This window comes from Leptinotarsa decemlineata, unplaced genomic scaffold (genome assembly GCF_025532065.1).
Source record: "Leptinotarsa decemlineata unplaced genomic scaffold, Ldec_3_MD MMD2_tig00001973_RagTag_RagTag, whole genome shotgun sequence".
Taxonomy (NCBI): Eukaryota; Metazoa; Arthropoda; class Insecta; order Coleoptera; family Chrysomelidae; genus Leptinotarsa; species Leptinotarsa decemlineata.
Genome location: NW_027412572.1, coordinates 2,951,674 through 2,966,865, shown reverse-complemented (window position 1 = coordinate 2,966,865; position 15,192 = coordinate 2,951,674). Strand labels below are relative to the sequence as shown.

The following is a 15,192-nucleotide window of genomic DNA, read 5'->3' as shown; positions in this document are numbered from 1 at the left end:
TTTTTATGTTTATTTTTTATTTTTTTTGTAATTTTCATCATACTCCTTTATACATTGACATGTTCTACACCCGCAAGGGTCTTTGTACCAAAGAACTAATAAAGATAATCTATCTATATATCTATCTAATCTATCTAAAAGGGGCTTAATAAAAATGGGCTTGTACATTGTAAAAATAACCAAATTATTCAAGGTGGCTTATTCAAGCTGCAAAATAGATTTTTGGCAAAAACGGTTCATCAAATTTATGTTTTTCATACACTGTTGTAAAGAGGCTGCCAAGACCTTTCAAATAAAGTATCACTCAACCCCTCTCCCCTATTCAAGTTTGAGGGGTTGAAGAGACCCCTATTAGGGGGTTGCTCGTTCAAGCCTAAAATATACGTCGAAAGATATCCCCCAAACAAATACATTCAACGTGTTTCAGAAAACTTTTCCACTCACTATGGGATAAGAAATATATGGGGTGGCTCGTCTGAGATGGAACACCCTGTATATGAGAAACCAAAGAAAATAGTACCCACGAAATTTGAACATATACATACCTGAATGACCATAGCGTCTTTGCAGTTGAGAAGATCACAGAAAGGAGGTACCACTCCTTCCACAATCAATCTTGCTACCTGATCTTTGTTGCCACCTATCGTTAGGTTGCTGATAGCCCACGCCGCTTCCTTTTGAGTCTGGAAGTCTCCCTTGCTTAGATTTTGGATTATTTTAGGGAGGAGACCTGAAAAATATTTCCACATCACTACAACTTAAGGTTACAATAATGATATTCTCAGAGAATTTGTAGAAAACGGTCAATAAACATCAACAAACCCCTTTTGTAACAACAGCCTGTGATGTGTTGATACATACAGTGTGACCCATTTTTAATGGAAACACCCCTCTAAAATTTGAAGTTGTAAACCGATTTTAATATTTTTTTTTTTAAATGTCAAGTACTAAAAGGTCTACCTTGGGACAAAATTTGAAATGTTTATTGAAGTTTCAGGGCATATTTTTTCTTAGTAGAAAATCAGGATTTTTTATTAGCGATTTTTTATTGAAAAAATCACTACGCCACTGGATTCAGAGTGCCTCTAAATAGGTGTGACCAAAATTTCATGAAAAAATATTCATTATTAACAAAGTTATGACAAATCAAAAATTCGAAAACTCACACAGCTAACAGTTATGAAATACACCCTATATCAACAGATATAGCCATGAGAATATTTTTTTTATGATTTCAACAATAAAGTGCCGCCAGATGAAAAAAAAAAAAACAAATAGCGTACCTAAATATTTTTAATGAAAATAACGGAATTACATTCACACATTTCAACCAACAATGAAGCAAAAAATTTTAATAAACGTAACTAATAACTAATTATTGAAATGTTTCGATTCAGTGCAACAATTAATTCTAACTCTTATTCTAGTAGCCTCTACTAATCCACCACGTATTTCGATACATGTGTCGTAGCGCTTACGAATGTTTCTGATTACGTTCCTTAGTTCTTGAGGGCTAATATCTGCACATATTCTTGCACAGAGTTCATTTCTATCTCTTGAACGGTTTTTGTAAACCTTTTGTGTGAGAAGTCCCCAGAGAAAAAAGTCCAAAACTGTGAGGTCTGGAGATCTGGGTGGCCACTCTATAAACGGACTACCACGACCTATCCATCGGTTTGGAAAATGTTCGTTAAGCCATTGCCTCACAGCTCTGGCATAATGAACTGAACACCCATCTACCTGGACAATTAAATTTGATCGTTCATTGATTGGCAGCTAGTGAATAGCATCCCAAAACTCTGTGTTTAAAAATTCTAGAAACCTCTGTGCATTAATGTTTCCTCAAAAAAGAAAGGACCAATAATTCGTTCGTTCAATATCCCACACCAGACGTTGATTTTTTGGGAATACTGGCTTTTACAGTTTATTACTAGTTAGGATTATCCGCTGCCCAATAGCGACAATTCTGTGATGACTCTACTCCATTTGTAGTGAAAGTGACTTCGTCGGTATATAAAATATTTTTTAGGAAATTTCTGTTGTTTAAATATTCCTCTTGGGCCCATAAACAATATTCCAGGCGTCTTACTTCGTCGCCTTCTTGAAGTGTGTGTAAAAATTTTGGCTTGAAAGGTTTAATATTCTTCGCCTTGAGACATCTCCGAATAGTTTCTCGTGGAATATTCAAATCTAAAGTGTCATTCCTTATACTGGCATTAGGATTATTTCCGAAATAATCTAAAATGATTTGATCATTTCTGCCATTCCTGTTTCGTCTTTGTACAGGACTACTTTTTAACATCATTTTTGATACTGCACCAGTTTTATTGAATTTTTTTTTTATTTACCGTATCGCAGCTAATACGAGGACGATCTGGATGTCTCTCATTAAATACTCTACAAACCTCTCTAGCACTTCTAACGTCATCTCCCGAAAGGCGTACAATTTCAATTTTCTCTCTTACGCTCAATCTTGCAGCCATGACACAAAAGAATTCGAAGAACTGTAAGGTGAATATTGTTGAAAATAGTACACTTAAACCTTTCACAAGTGTCAAACTGTAATATCATTTCCATGACAACTAAGATTTAAATTGAAATTTTAGGTCTTAGTTTCAGTTAATTTGCGTGAAAACTTGAATGTAATTCCGTTATTTTCATTAAAAATATTTATGCTATTTGTTTTTTTTTTTCATCTGGCGGCACTTTATTGTTGAAATCATAAAAAAATATTCTCATGGCTATATCTGTTGATATAGGGTATTTTTTGGGACTGTTAGCTGTGTGAGTTTTCGAATTTTTGAGTTGTCATAACTTTGTTAATAATGAATATTTTTTCGTGATATTTTGGTCACATCTGTTTAGAGGCACTCTGAATCCAGTGGAATAGTGATTTTCGCAATAAAAAAATCGCTAATAAAAAATCCTGATTTTCGACTAAGAAAAAATATCGTAGTATGCCCTGAAACTTAAATAAACATTTCAAATTTTGTCCCAAGGTAGACCTTTTAGTACTTGACATTTCAAAACAAAAAAATAAAATCGGTTTACAACTTCAAATTTGAGGGGGGTGTTTCCATTTAAAATGGGTCACACTGTAGAAATAATAATATCATTTATTGCCCAACAGGTAACACCCAATTACAGGACATAATTAAATGCATCAGTGCTGATAATAGATAAAATAAATTAACAAATCATGTTCATTATTGACATGCTATATGAATATAACATAACAATGATATGTATATAATTTCGAATAGAAAACAAAAGAAAGAAAACTAAAACAAAAGAAAAAAACGGATAGTATAACTATTCATTGCGCTACTTGGTAAGAGTGGTTATTATAACTGACTCTCTCACAACACAAAAAAAGAAAAAACAGTTTTGATATCACTTTAAGATTTCCATTGCAACTTTTTTTATATGATCAGCCGAGCAAGTATTAATATCGCACGTAATATCGCAATAGACGCATCTACCATGAAATACTTCCTCAGCGTGTAGTGCCTAATAGAAGAACTTTTGTATGTCTTCATGCACGACTTTCTGGATCAGGCAGCTTTAAAAAATCGACGGTTGTCATTGGGAGGCCTGCAACGGCACGAAAAGTTCAAATTGAAGAAGCCGTTTTAAATGAGATTGAAGTGAATCCTCATACCACTACTCGGAAAATAGCTGAAGAACTGAATATTACCCGTGTCACAGTGTGGCAGATTTTAAGAGCCCAGCAGCTATATCCCTATCACATGCAACGTGTGCAAGCTTTATTGCCCAGAGATTTGCCTGTAAGACTAGCTTTTTCTAATCGGTTACGCGGTGAAATAGGAAGAAATTCAGGTTTCTTAAGTCGAATATTGTTTACAGATGAAGCTTGTTTTTCTCGCAATTCAATTATTAACTTCCACAACAATCACATTTGGGCCGAAAACAATCCACACGCCTTCTTTTAATATTTGGGTTGAAATTGTCAGTGACCATCTTATTGGGCCTCACTTCCTTCCACCTAGACTTTATGGAGAAGAATAACGAAGGTTTTTAGAATTTGTTTTACCTGGACTTTCAGAAAAAATTCCAGTCATGGAAAGATTCCTTATGTGGTACATGCACGATGGTGCTCCACCACACTTTGGTGTAGCGGCACGGCAATTTTTGGATGAAAATTACCATATTCGCTGGATTGGGTGAGCAGGCCCACACCCATGGTCACCTCGCTCGCCTGAAATGAATCTCTTAGATTATTTTCTCTGAGGACACCTTAAAGCGTTGGTATACAAAACTGCTATTCAAAGTGAAGAGGATTTACGGAATAAAATCATTAATTCATGTGACACAATAAAAAATACGCCAGGTATTGTCAGAAGAGTGCAAAATTCAATGATACAGGGGGTAGATGGTTGTATTGAAGCCAAAGGAGGCCATTTCCAACACTTAATTTAGTGCAATTCGTTAGTCTAGATGTTGATGTTATTTAATATTTGTTGTTATTGTTACATAGTAACGAAAAATTGTAAAAATAATAATTTCCAAAAGAAACATTTAATGGGGAAACAAACTGTCAATTTGTTGTACATAGATGGCGCTAAGTGTTTGTCATCAAAAGATACATTGGTTATATGGGAACATTTGTGATTTTTCGTTTTTATTCAGAGTGCTTCTTTCGTGTGCTTCTTTCGGGTGCAAAGAAATGGGAGTTTATAAGTTTCCTGAAGATACTGTTATGAGAAGAAAATGAGAAAAATCTTTGAGGATAGTAAAGTTCAAATGTACTGATCATTCTAGGTTATGTGGTGAACATTTCAAATATTCTGATTTTGAGACCACTTCAAAGACAACAGGTAAGTTGCATTCATTCTACTTTATAGGATTTTATAGGATTTTCACTCCGAAGAATTTTTTTTTTTTTAATCAGCTGTACCTTCCATATTTCGCTGTACTTCGAATTTTATCAGTCCACGGATGTTGAGATTAGAAAAAAGGAATGCTAAACGTGATTTGAAGCCACCTAGTAGTGAATCATCTGAAATTTTCGAAGATAAAGATAACCAGCTTCCTCTCAATGGTAAGTATCCAATAAATAAATTTATTATATTGACTGCTCAACCACCATTATATTCCATTTGATTTTCAGATATAAATTATCTAGACCTCCAACAAGAAATTGCCTCAGAAGTTACTTTCCACCCCGAGGAAGATAATTCTGATAAGGAAAACCACCTAATCAGCCAGTCCACACAAACACCAACTTTATTCAGATTATTTTCCAATGATGAATTTCTAATGAACAAAAAATCTGTTCTTTATTATACAGGTCTCTCATAAGCCTCTAATCTGAAAACAAAATTGTATGTATGTTTTTTAATGTAGATTTTTGTATCTTACATATTATTTATGACTTTGTCTACAAGATGTAGTTCTTCAGACAATAAAGTATATTTGATTGATTGATTGATTGAACCTTAAAACTTGCATGTTTTTGAGGTTAGAATAATGTTCATTGATTATTAGTGAAAAAAACACAAAATATGTGTTTTTTTTTTTATTAATATATTTCTTGGGAGCAAATTGGATGCAAAAAACTGTCTTTATAATGGGAGAGTTGTTCAAATATGCAAAATTATGAACCTTTCCACTAGATCAGCTTTCTTCCCTCTTAGGGTTGCACCTCTTCTCTGCAACTCCTCCTTCAACTGAGCGATACGCCATGTAGAATACATGTGTGAGTATAGATCTCAGTGTATTTTTTGTTTTGAAAGTAGTTCTAACATCATATCTATTTCAAATTCGTCTTATTTTTTTTTCAGATAGTCTTGGAATGTAAGGTATAACGTTAGTTGTAAAAGGTGTCATTGGATGTTGAGTCGGTAATTGTTTAGTTGGATGTTGTTGAATTTGTGAAGCTGTTTGTATGTTCGTTTGGTTTTTAATTGACTCTTTATTTTCTATTGAATTTATCGTTGAATTTATGAAAGAATCTGGATTAGCGTTATCTTTGAAGATAACGCTTATCCAGAGATCTATACTCACACATACAAAACCCAACAACACTGAAGAAAAAACAAAAATTGTATTTATAAAATACCTTGTTCTTGTGGTAAAAGTTACATTGGTGAAACCTCAAGACCATTGAAAGTGCGTGAGAAGGAACATCGAGAATATATAAAAAATAGACAATTGACAGGATCAAAATTATCAGAACACATTTTAAAATCAGACGGTGAACATCGGGTGGAATGGAATAGGACAAGAATGATTACCAATGAGCCTCATTCTAAGAGACGTAAGCTATAAGAATCAGTGTTTATTCTCATGTCTGGAGAGAACTGTATCTCGAATAGCTCCTTAGAAATAGACCGTACTTGGCTACCCATCTTGAAGAAAACTTTGGATAGTGGCAAAATGGCAACAAACTGATATCGGAGAGTACCTTGTATTACATCGAATGTTTCAGTTGTCAATCAACAACATTGACATAATTTCATATTTCAAAACTTCTTTGACATCTGTCGAAGAAGTAAAGAAATAAGATATCAAAAAAGGAATAACTGCGTATATATTAGAATTTTTTATCCATTTCTGAAGACGGAGGCAGATTTTGGCCTCCGAAACGTGAAAGTCAAGTATTATTTCTTAATAATTTTTTTTATAGGCAAAATTGTTAAATACGACAAGTTACTGATAAATAGAAGACTTTTCTTTGTGAAAAATACTTTGATTTTTACGCAGTAACTTATCGGGGTAAACTAAAAAGTTTGCCCTTCTACACTTGTATACAGTTCTCCATTATAATTTTTATATTTTTTCAGATTGTGGAAGGTAATAATTACCCAAAAAAAGGTCGATAAAAAAACTGATTTTTTCCTCCACAAAAAATGACTTTCGTTGAATACAAAAAAGTTGTATTTCTAATTGCCTAATCCAAAGAAATGATAAAAATTGCACAAAAGTCAGTAGCAGTTTTTAAGTAAAAAATATTCGTTCAATCCCGCTCGAGACGCCACTGTACTTAATAAATTGAATCACGTTCGGGCTAAATTAGCTCCTTAATGTTATAAATAATATTGCCCAATTACAACAAAATTAGGTAAAGGATATTTAAGATATTTACGAATAACTTTTTTTTGATTTTTATTTTAACACCCTGCATCTTGAGAACAAAGGATTTTCCGACCCATATTTATGTGAACATTTCGTCTGAAGAATCATCTGTTAAATTCATGGTACATACTCAAAAACAAAGTACAGGGTCTTACCCTAGGGTCTAATGCACTAAACCTTACGACTTCTGATCGAAATCCTATTTCCAGAAATCATCGAGGAAACCCAAGGCTGTTATTTTACACTCCTCCAAATAGACTCCTCCGATTCTTGAGATCCGGGATTCCGGCAGTCTTCAGCAGTAGCCACCTCAAACCTATATTTTACAGTGCATCCAATACGACGATATCCTTCTTGTGTCCAATTCATTCTCGTTTGTGTGCTATTAGTGGTCCTTTTAGTTTTTATGATCGTAGGCTTTTTACGATTCTACGATTTTTTATGATCCTATGATCTTTACGCTTTTTTACGATTTCGACGATTGTTATGCTTTTTTAACGATTTTCCTGGCGGAACTATAATACAAAAAAACTGTTGTAAAAAATATCCTGATTACTCTACGATTAGTTACATTCAAAAACTATACAATCCACTTTTGAATTCACATCAATAAATAATTTAAAAGTTGGAATTTATTCTAATGGATGATTATCAAAAAATTGTATTTAAATCACCATTACGTGTTCTCTATACGAAGTCAGCTACAGAAAAGACTCTTCCAAAACTTCTTCCTTCATACATAGAATCAGTATCGGTTGAAAGCTCAAATAATTCTCTGACCTGTTATAATAGATATATCCACAAAACACACCGATTCTAAGTATGACTTTACTAAAAGTAGACCTTTGTTCATTTTTTATATCCATTTTTTTTTATTTTGTAAAATAAGCTGTTATTTCAAAGCAATTTTGTTATACGGTCGATAGCCAGTTGATCAAAATTGTAATTTTGTTCAATAAATTACAATTATTATTATTATTGTACCTCACTCTACGTGAATCTAACCTATGAAAATTAATTCTATGACTGAACAAAAGAAGAATACCAGTTGACGTCTATTTGAATACCTAACCGTAATTGAATTTCCTTAGTTTGGACTTTCATTGTCTAATCCCCGAAAGAACAAATAAAATTGAAAATTAAAATGACTAGCTGAAAATAACGATTATATTAAGCAAAAAAAAACACTGAAATTTAAATTAAAATAAAAATTAAGCAAGAAATTGAAAGTTGAACAATTAAAATGAACTAAAAAATAAAAGATTTCAAGCCAAGTTATTTTCTGTCAAAATAAAGAATATGGACTTTGAATAGGTTTCAGCATTCTGATTTTTATTTATTTGGAGTACTACTGTAGACTGCTCAGAAGAATCCCAGATCTGTGAAAATATAAAATAGAAATTGAAATAATTGGTATATTACAATCCACATGTTAGAATTGGCAAGAAAGAGTTTCTTTGTGTTCAGATTGGGTCGCAAACAATATAAAATGAAAAGTGGTTAGCCGTATTTTGGGAAATAATAGTATCGATATTCTAAAATTGGCAAAAATGTAATTTTTTTTAATATGCTTTATCAAATGAAAATAATGGCGTTTTTCCAACATTAACAGTTGGTAGCAACTTCCTCAATTCAAATGAAACATCCTGTACATTTTCAATTTTTGAATACCTGGCAAAATTCTAATGTGAGTTTACATAACACATCCTATACCAAAAATGAACCGTTCTCGAGATGTTCATTTGTTTACTCAAGAAAACTAGGTATTCGGCTCTCAGGTGGTTTCCCCATAAAATTCAAAAGTTTGATAGAATACATAAATCAGCTATTATTCATTCATCAAAATACTTCATTTCATCATCTTGTATTAGTAAAATTTCCAAAATGTTATACAGGGTGTTCGAAATCGATGACTAATTCTGAAGATATTAAAATAGACCAAAAATGTTTTTTTATCAAGATAGTTTTGAAATTCCAAAATGATTTTGGCTCATAAAATAATTTATTGAGTAATAAGTCTACAATCTCTCAATGGGAAATGTTCCTCAATTTGGGTTATTACAGCAAATGCAAGTTTGAACAAAATAAAGTCGAGTTCAATTCATGAGTTTTTCAAATTCACTTCGAAAAGTATTCAAATTGATGTTTCAAATGTTGGGTTATAATTTTTAAAGGGATTTGTTTCTAATTTACATATTGGCAACAGCGCCTTTATCAAGTTGAAATAATTTATACGTACCTAGAAATTCTACTTTGAAAAAGGAAAATTATCTTTATAAATTAACAATTAAGGAAAAATATAAATTATAGTTCAATACCACCTCCACAAGCCACATAACCAACAGTTGTTTTGTTATTTATTTATATAGAGGAAGATAGGTTAGATGCACAAAATGTCATATGTCACCGAATATCTCGGAACATAAGTAAACAGAACAGCACGCCTCTGAAATATGTCATCTTTGTTTGTCTCATACAGGTAACAGATTCATTGTCCTTTATTAGCTATAACCGATGTTGCCAAATGGTGAAATAGAAACGAATCCCTTTAAATGTTGAATGCAATATTCAATTCCTCTCTTTTAAGTATTTAAATAACTTTTCAAAGAAAAAGGTTGAAATGATAAGTTTAAAATGCGTTGCTTTAGAGCTCTTTTATGAAAACTACTTGATTTTCGTCAGGAGGAACATTCCCCATTGCAAGTTGTCTGTTTCCGTTTTGTAAAATGCTTAAAAAAGAATATCCAGAAACAAATCATTTGATTATATGGTCTGATTCGTGTGCCGGACAGAATAAGAACTTCGTGATTCTTGGCCTATATGAATATTTAATTTTAAAATGCTTTTTTAAAATAATTTATCACAAGTTCCCGGATGTAGGTCATACCTATATTAATTCTGATAGGGACTTTATCAGTATCGAGAAAGTTATTAGGAAACATCAAACCAATTTTATACCTGACCGATATCGTGACATTATAAAGTTATCAAGAAACAATGAACCTAGAGAAACATCAACACAAAGGATATTACCTGATGTAACCCAAGTACAGGCAAATTTAAATTTAAAGAGACATCTGGATGAAAGGAGAGGACAAATACCTGCACTAAGGCGTTCTAACCGTATAAAAGAACAAACAAGAAGATAAAACGTTCAGTTTGAGTAGAGCCATGAAGATGATAGCACAGTCTGCTATTGAAAGTTCTTGCATATAATAATTAGAAGTTATCAAAGCTTCACAATGCTTTTTGTCAACAAATGTTATTATTATAACAGTTCGTATAAATTTTGTACCTGTTTTTGGATTGAAGTATATTTGTATATTTTACAACGTTGTAACTTAGGGTTTTCCCGTTTATACTGAATAAATAAATAAATAAATATTCTATTGAGAAAACAATGTCTTTCATCGCAAACTAAGAAAGATAAGAAAAACTAACCTGCATCAATAACCGCCTGAACTTGCGTCTGATTTCCTGCGGTTATATTCGAAAGGAACCACACAGCCTCTTTGCATATCTTATCTTTGGGGTGGGACAGGAGAGCAGGGAAGTGGGATAGAGCGTCACAGTTCAGAACGACCTGCGTCTGATCATCTGTGCCAGTTACTATGTTCCCAACAGCACGCAAAGCTGCCGTTTGCACTTTCACCTCCTTGTGACTGAGTAAAGGAATTAATTTCGGAACGATACCATTGTCGATCACCATTTGGATTTGTTCATTGCCTCCGTCAGTGAGGTAACTCAAAGCCCAAACCGTGTCTACCAAAATCTGAAAAAATACAATCGGTTGAACTTTTTTTTACCCATCTACAGACACAGGACATTTGAACCTTTAGAAAAGTAAATGAAAAATCATCAGCACTATATAAATTTTGAATACACTGACCTGTTACTTGGTGAAAATCAATAACAGCATCAGAATAATTTATTCATTCCAAAATTGCACATTGTGTGGTGAAAACTAACGAATATGCAACTTATCCGACTAGTCAAAAAGATATTTGTATATAAAATAGATTGATTAAATATAGACAATACAATAAAGTGGATAATCTTAGCGACTGGAGAAATGTATAATAAAATGGATTAACAGGGTCTCTCAGCCAAGCTTTCGCTTCTATTGGAAAGCTTCTTCAGGGCAGTAAAAATGAAAGAAAGAATGAAAGAATGAAAAACAATTATTGAACATATAAATTGACGAAGAAGTTAAACATGTATAGGATTTCTTTGTGGGTTTTTTCAAAAAACCCACAAAGTAGAACAGAGTTTGATTTTTTGACTGAGAGACCTTGTTAATCCATTTTATTATAACGGGTGATTTTTTAAGAGCTTGAGAACTTAAAAAAAAAAAAAAAACGCATAAAATTTGCAAAATCTTATCGGTTCTTTATTTGAAACGTTAGATTGGTCCATGACATTTACTTTTTGAAGATAATTTCATTTAAATGTTGACCGCGGCTGCGTCTTAGGTGGTCCATTCGGAAAGTCCAATTTTGGACAACTTTTTCGAGCATTTCGACCGGAATAGCCCGAATTTCTTCGGAAATGTTGTCTTCCAAAGCTGGAATAGTTGCTGGCTTATTTCTGTAGACTTAAGACTTGACGTAGCCCCACAAAAAATAGTCTAAAGGCGTCAAATCGCATGATCTTGGTGGCCAACTTACCGGTCCATTTCTTGAGATGAATTGTTCTCCGAAGTTTTCCCTCAAAATGGCCATAGAATCGCGAGCTGTGTGGCATGTAGCGCCATCTTGTTGAAACCACATGTCAACCAAGTTCAGTTCTTCCATTTTTGGCAACAAAAAGTTTGTTAGCATCGAACGATAGCGATCGCCATTCACCGTAACGTTGCGTCCAACAGCATCTTTGAAAAAATACGGTCCAATGATTCCACCAGCGTACAAACCACACCAAACAGTGCATTTTTCGGGATGCATGGGCAGTTCTTGAACGGCTTCTGGTTGCTCTTCACTCCAAATGCGGCAATTTTGCTTATTTACGTAGCCATTCAACCAGAAATGAGCCTCATCGCTGAACAAAATTTGTCGATAAAAAAGCGGATTTTCTGCCAACTTTTCTAGGGCCCATTCACTGAAAATTCGACGTTGTGGCAGATCATTCGGCTTCAGTTCTTGCAGGAGCTGTATTTTATACGGTTTTACACCAAGATCTTTGGGTAGAATCTTCCATGTGGTCGAATGATTGATTGATTGATTGATTAACACAAACCCAATTGCTGCGAACGGCGACGAATCGACATTTCACGGTCTTCAGCAACACTCTCAGAAACAGACGCAATATTCTCTTCTGTACGCACTGTACGCATTCGTGTGGTTGGTTTAATGTCCAATAAAGTAAACTGAGTGCGAAACTTGGTCACAATCGCTTTAATTGTTTGCTCACTTGGTCGATTATGTAGACCATAAATCGGGCGTAAAGCGCGAAACACATTTCGAACCTAACCGTGATTTTGGTAATAAAATTCAATGATTTGCAAGCGTTGCTCGTTAGTAAGTCTATTCATGATGAAATGTCAAAGTATACTGAGCATCTTTCTCTTTGCACCATGTCTGAAATCCCGCGTGATCTGTCAAATACTAATGCATGAAAATCCTAACCTCAAAAAAATCACCCGTTATATATATATACATAAAGTTGAGAATCTTAGCGACTGGAGAATTATTTTCTACTATGTACAGTAGAAAATAATACGAAAAATGTAAATATCCTTTTCAATTCTACAAATGGTAAAAATTCTTATGACATTCATAATTTCAATGACAACTGGAAGAAAAATGTATTGAATCATGAAATAAAAGTCACACATGATGATTTGAAAAATTTAGAGAAACTTTCTGATAAACATACAACATTTGTTACAGAATCAATTCCTTTTAATATTTGGTTAAAATTTGAAAAACGAGAAGTCAAATATAATAAAATTTTCAATGACATAAAAAAGAAAAATATCAATAAACTTCGTATACTCAAATGTAATTCAAAATCAGATATCAGAACGAAAGAAAATTGGATACAAGATTCATCAGATACCATTATACCAGAAGATAAAAAACATTTTCTCGCCTTAGGTTTCAATTTCAGCTTCCCACTAACTACTAAACAGGTGAATATACCAAATTTACTTTCAGATATTGAAAACCTGATAACTGGGTTTTGTGATAGCAAAAAAAATCTTTTCAGAACGAAAATAACAAATATTGTAAATAACTTTTTTCAGAAACCTCATGATAATAAAAATTATCTTAATTTCATATTTGAAGAAACAAATTGATTAGAATTGATACTTACAAGATATAATAAAGGCAACGTGACAGTGAACATGAAAAAATCTGATTATGTTGAGAAATCTCTTGAGATTATTAATGATAGTGATTCTTATGTTAAACTTAATAGAGATCCTGTTTCAACAATACAACAAAAGGCAAATAAAATCATTACAGATTTAAAAAAAATAAAAAATGATATCAGAAGATGAAGCAAAAATGCCCGACTTAGATCAAACAGTCATAAATTGCAGTATTAGTTGATTTATTTTTTCGAAATCCGTTCTGAATGGATGGCATTAGTTGGAAGTTCTCCAAATAAGCTATTCATGATAATGATTACAAATCTTCACAATATATGAGGTGTTAAAAAAATAAGGTTATTTCAATTAACCTCAAAAAATATTTATTTATTCATCTCAGAAAGTAATTTGATGTTAAAACAAATCTGTTAAATGTACATAATTATATGAATTTTAAAAGAGATTTTAATTGTTAATTGAGTAAAAATAGCAAAATGTGTGCATAGTCCATTCATAGTAAGCTTGCGATACAAAATTTTTGTAAATTGTGAACTATCTAATAATTTTTTTGCTATACCTAACTCTGCCTTTTCCATGAGAAATAAAAAAACTTTGATCAACTATAAATAGAATAACCTTCAAATCAAAAAGTAGTTCAATGCTTCAATAATACTTACATTGATATCAGTATGATGAATAAGTGCATTAAGGGCAGGCAACAGCTCCTCTATAGTGTGCATTGGCGGAGGAGGGTCCTTATTCCTACAGAGATTTACAATAACCCAAGTTACATTTCTCAAAAAAGAAATAGGTATTTCTGGTTTGATAAATGATAGTAATGGATCAACAATGCCCAATTCAATAACATAGTCTCTGAGATTAGGCCCATCACCTATGATGTTGCCCAGTGCCCAAACCGCCTGTTCACACACATTTTGATGCGGAGAATGCAAAAGCATTAAAAATAGAGGCACTGCTCCCGCCGTTACGACTTTGTTAGTCTGGGCAGAGGTGCCTGAAGCTATGTTGGTCAATGCCCACGCTGCCTCAAATTGTAACGATGGATTGTCCTGCCTCTCTAAACATCTTACTAAAATAGGGAGAATTCCACTTGCTATTAGAGCATCTATTGGGGGATTTCTATCAGAAGAAAGTAATTTCCTCGCCGATTGTACAGCCATTAATTGAATTGGTGGGTTGTCGTCTGAAGCAGCTTCAGCGAGTAACTGTTCCAGATTGGTATTTGATAAAGATTTTTCGTTGTCATCCTCATCAGTGGTGTCAACAATTGGAACATTACGCCGTTTTTGAAGGGTTTCTTCACGTTTGTTTTTTCTAAGTTCGATCGTGACCTCGTTTCTCCTCCTCCGCATCTCCTGCAATAAATTTTTTGACAAATGTTCAAGCAATTTTTGCAATGACCTTAACAGTTGTCTTGAAAATTGAAGACATGCCCTATCAACAAACTAACAAACTATGTTCCAAAAAGAAAACATACAGAGAATGGAACTTCATTATAATAAACTACTTACATCTTGATCTTTGCCTTTGTTCTTGAAGTTTTGGATACGGCTCTTGTAACCTGGGTCCGCCATTTTTTACAAAATTTGACAGTGCCAAACACGAGGGAAAAGCCGGGTGGATCTTTCTGTGTCAACTATCCGAGTTCTTCTTGAAAACACATAAATAGTTTGTGAACTGATGAAATTTCAGTAGATACGCTTTCGGAAGCTTTAGAATTCTTAATAATTTACGTAATTGACTTGTTTATACAAAATTATGAA

At 33.2% G+C, this 15,192-nt stretch overlaps 1 protein-coding gene across 1 annotated transcript in view; it reads right to left on the bottom strand.

Annotated features, from left to right (window-relative positions):
* The window catches only part of Kap-alpha3 (karyopherin alpha3), a 20,923-nt gene extending 5,731 nt beyond the window's left edge, over positions 1–15,192 (bottom strand). The window contains exons 1-4 of the mRNA XM_074176570.1: positions 14,941–15,192; positions 14,086–14,784; positions 10,540–10,870; positions 546–730 (exon numbers count right to left, since the gene is read on the bottom strand). Coding sequence (XP_074032671.1) covers positions 546–730; positions 10,540–10,870; positions 14,086–14,784; positions 14,941–15,003 — 1,278 coding nt within the window. The 5' untranslated portion in view covers positions 15,004–15,192. The remainder of the gene's footprint in view (positions 1–545; positions 731–10,539; positions 10,871–14,085; positions 14,785–14,940) is intronic.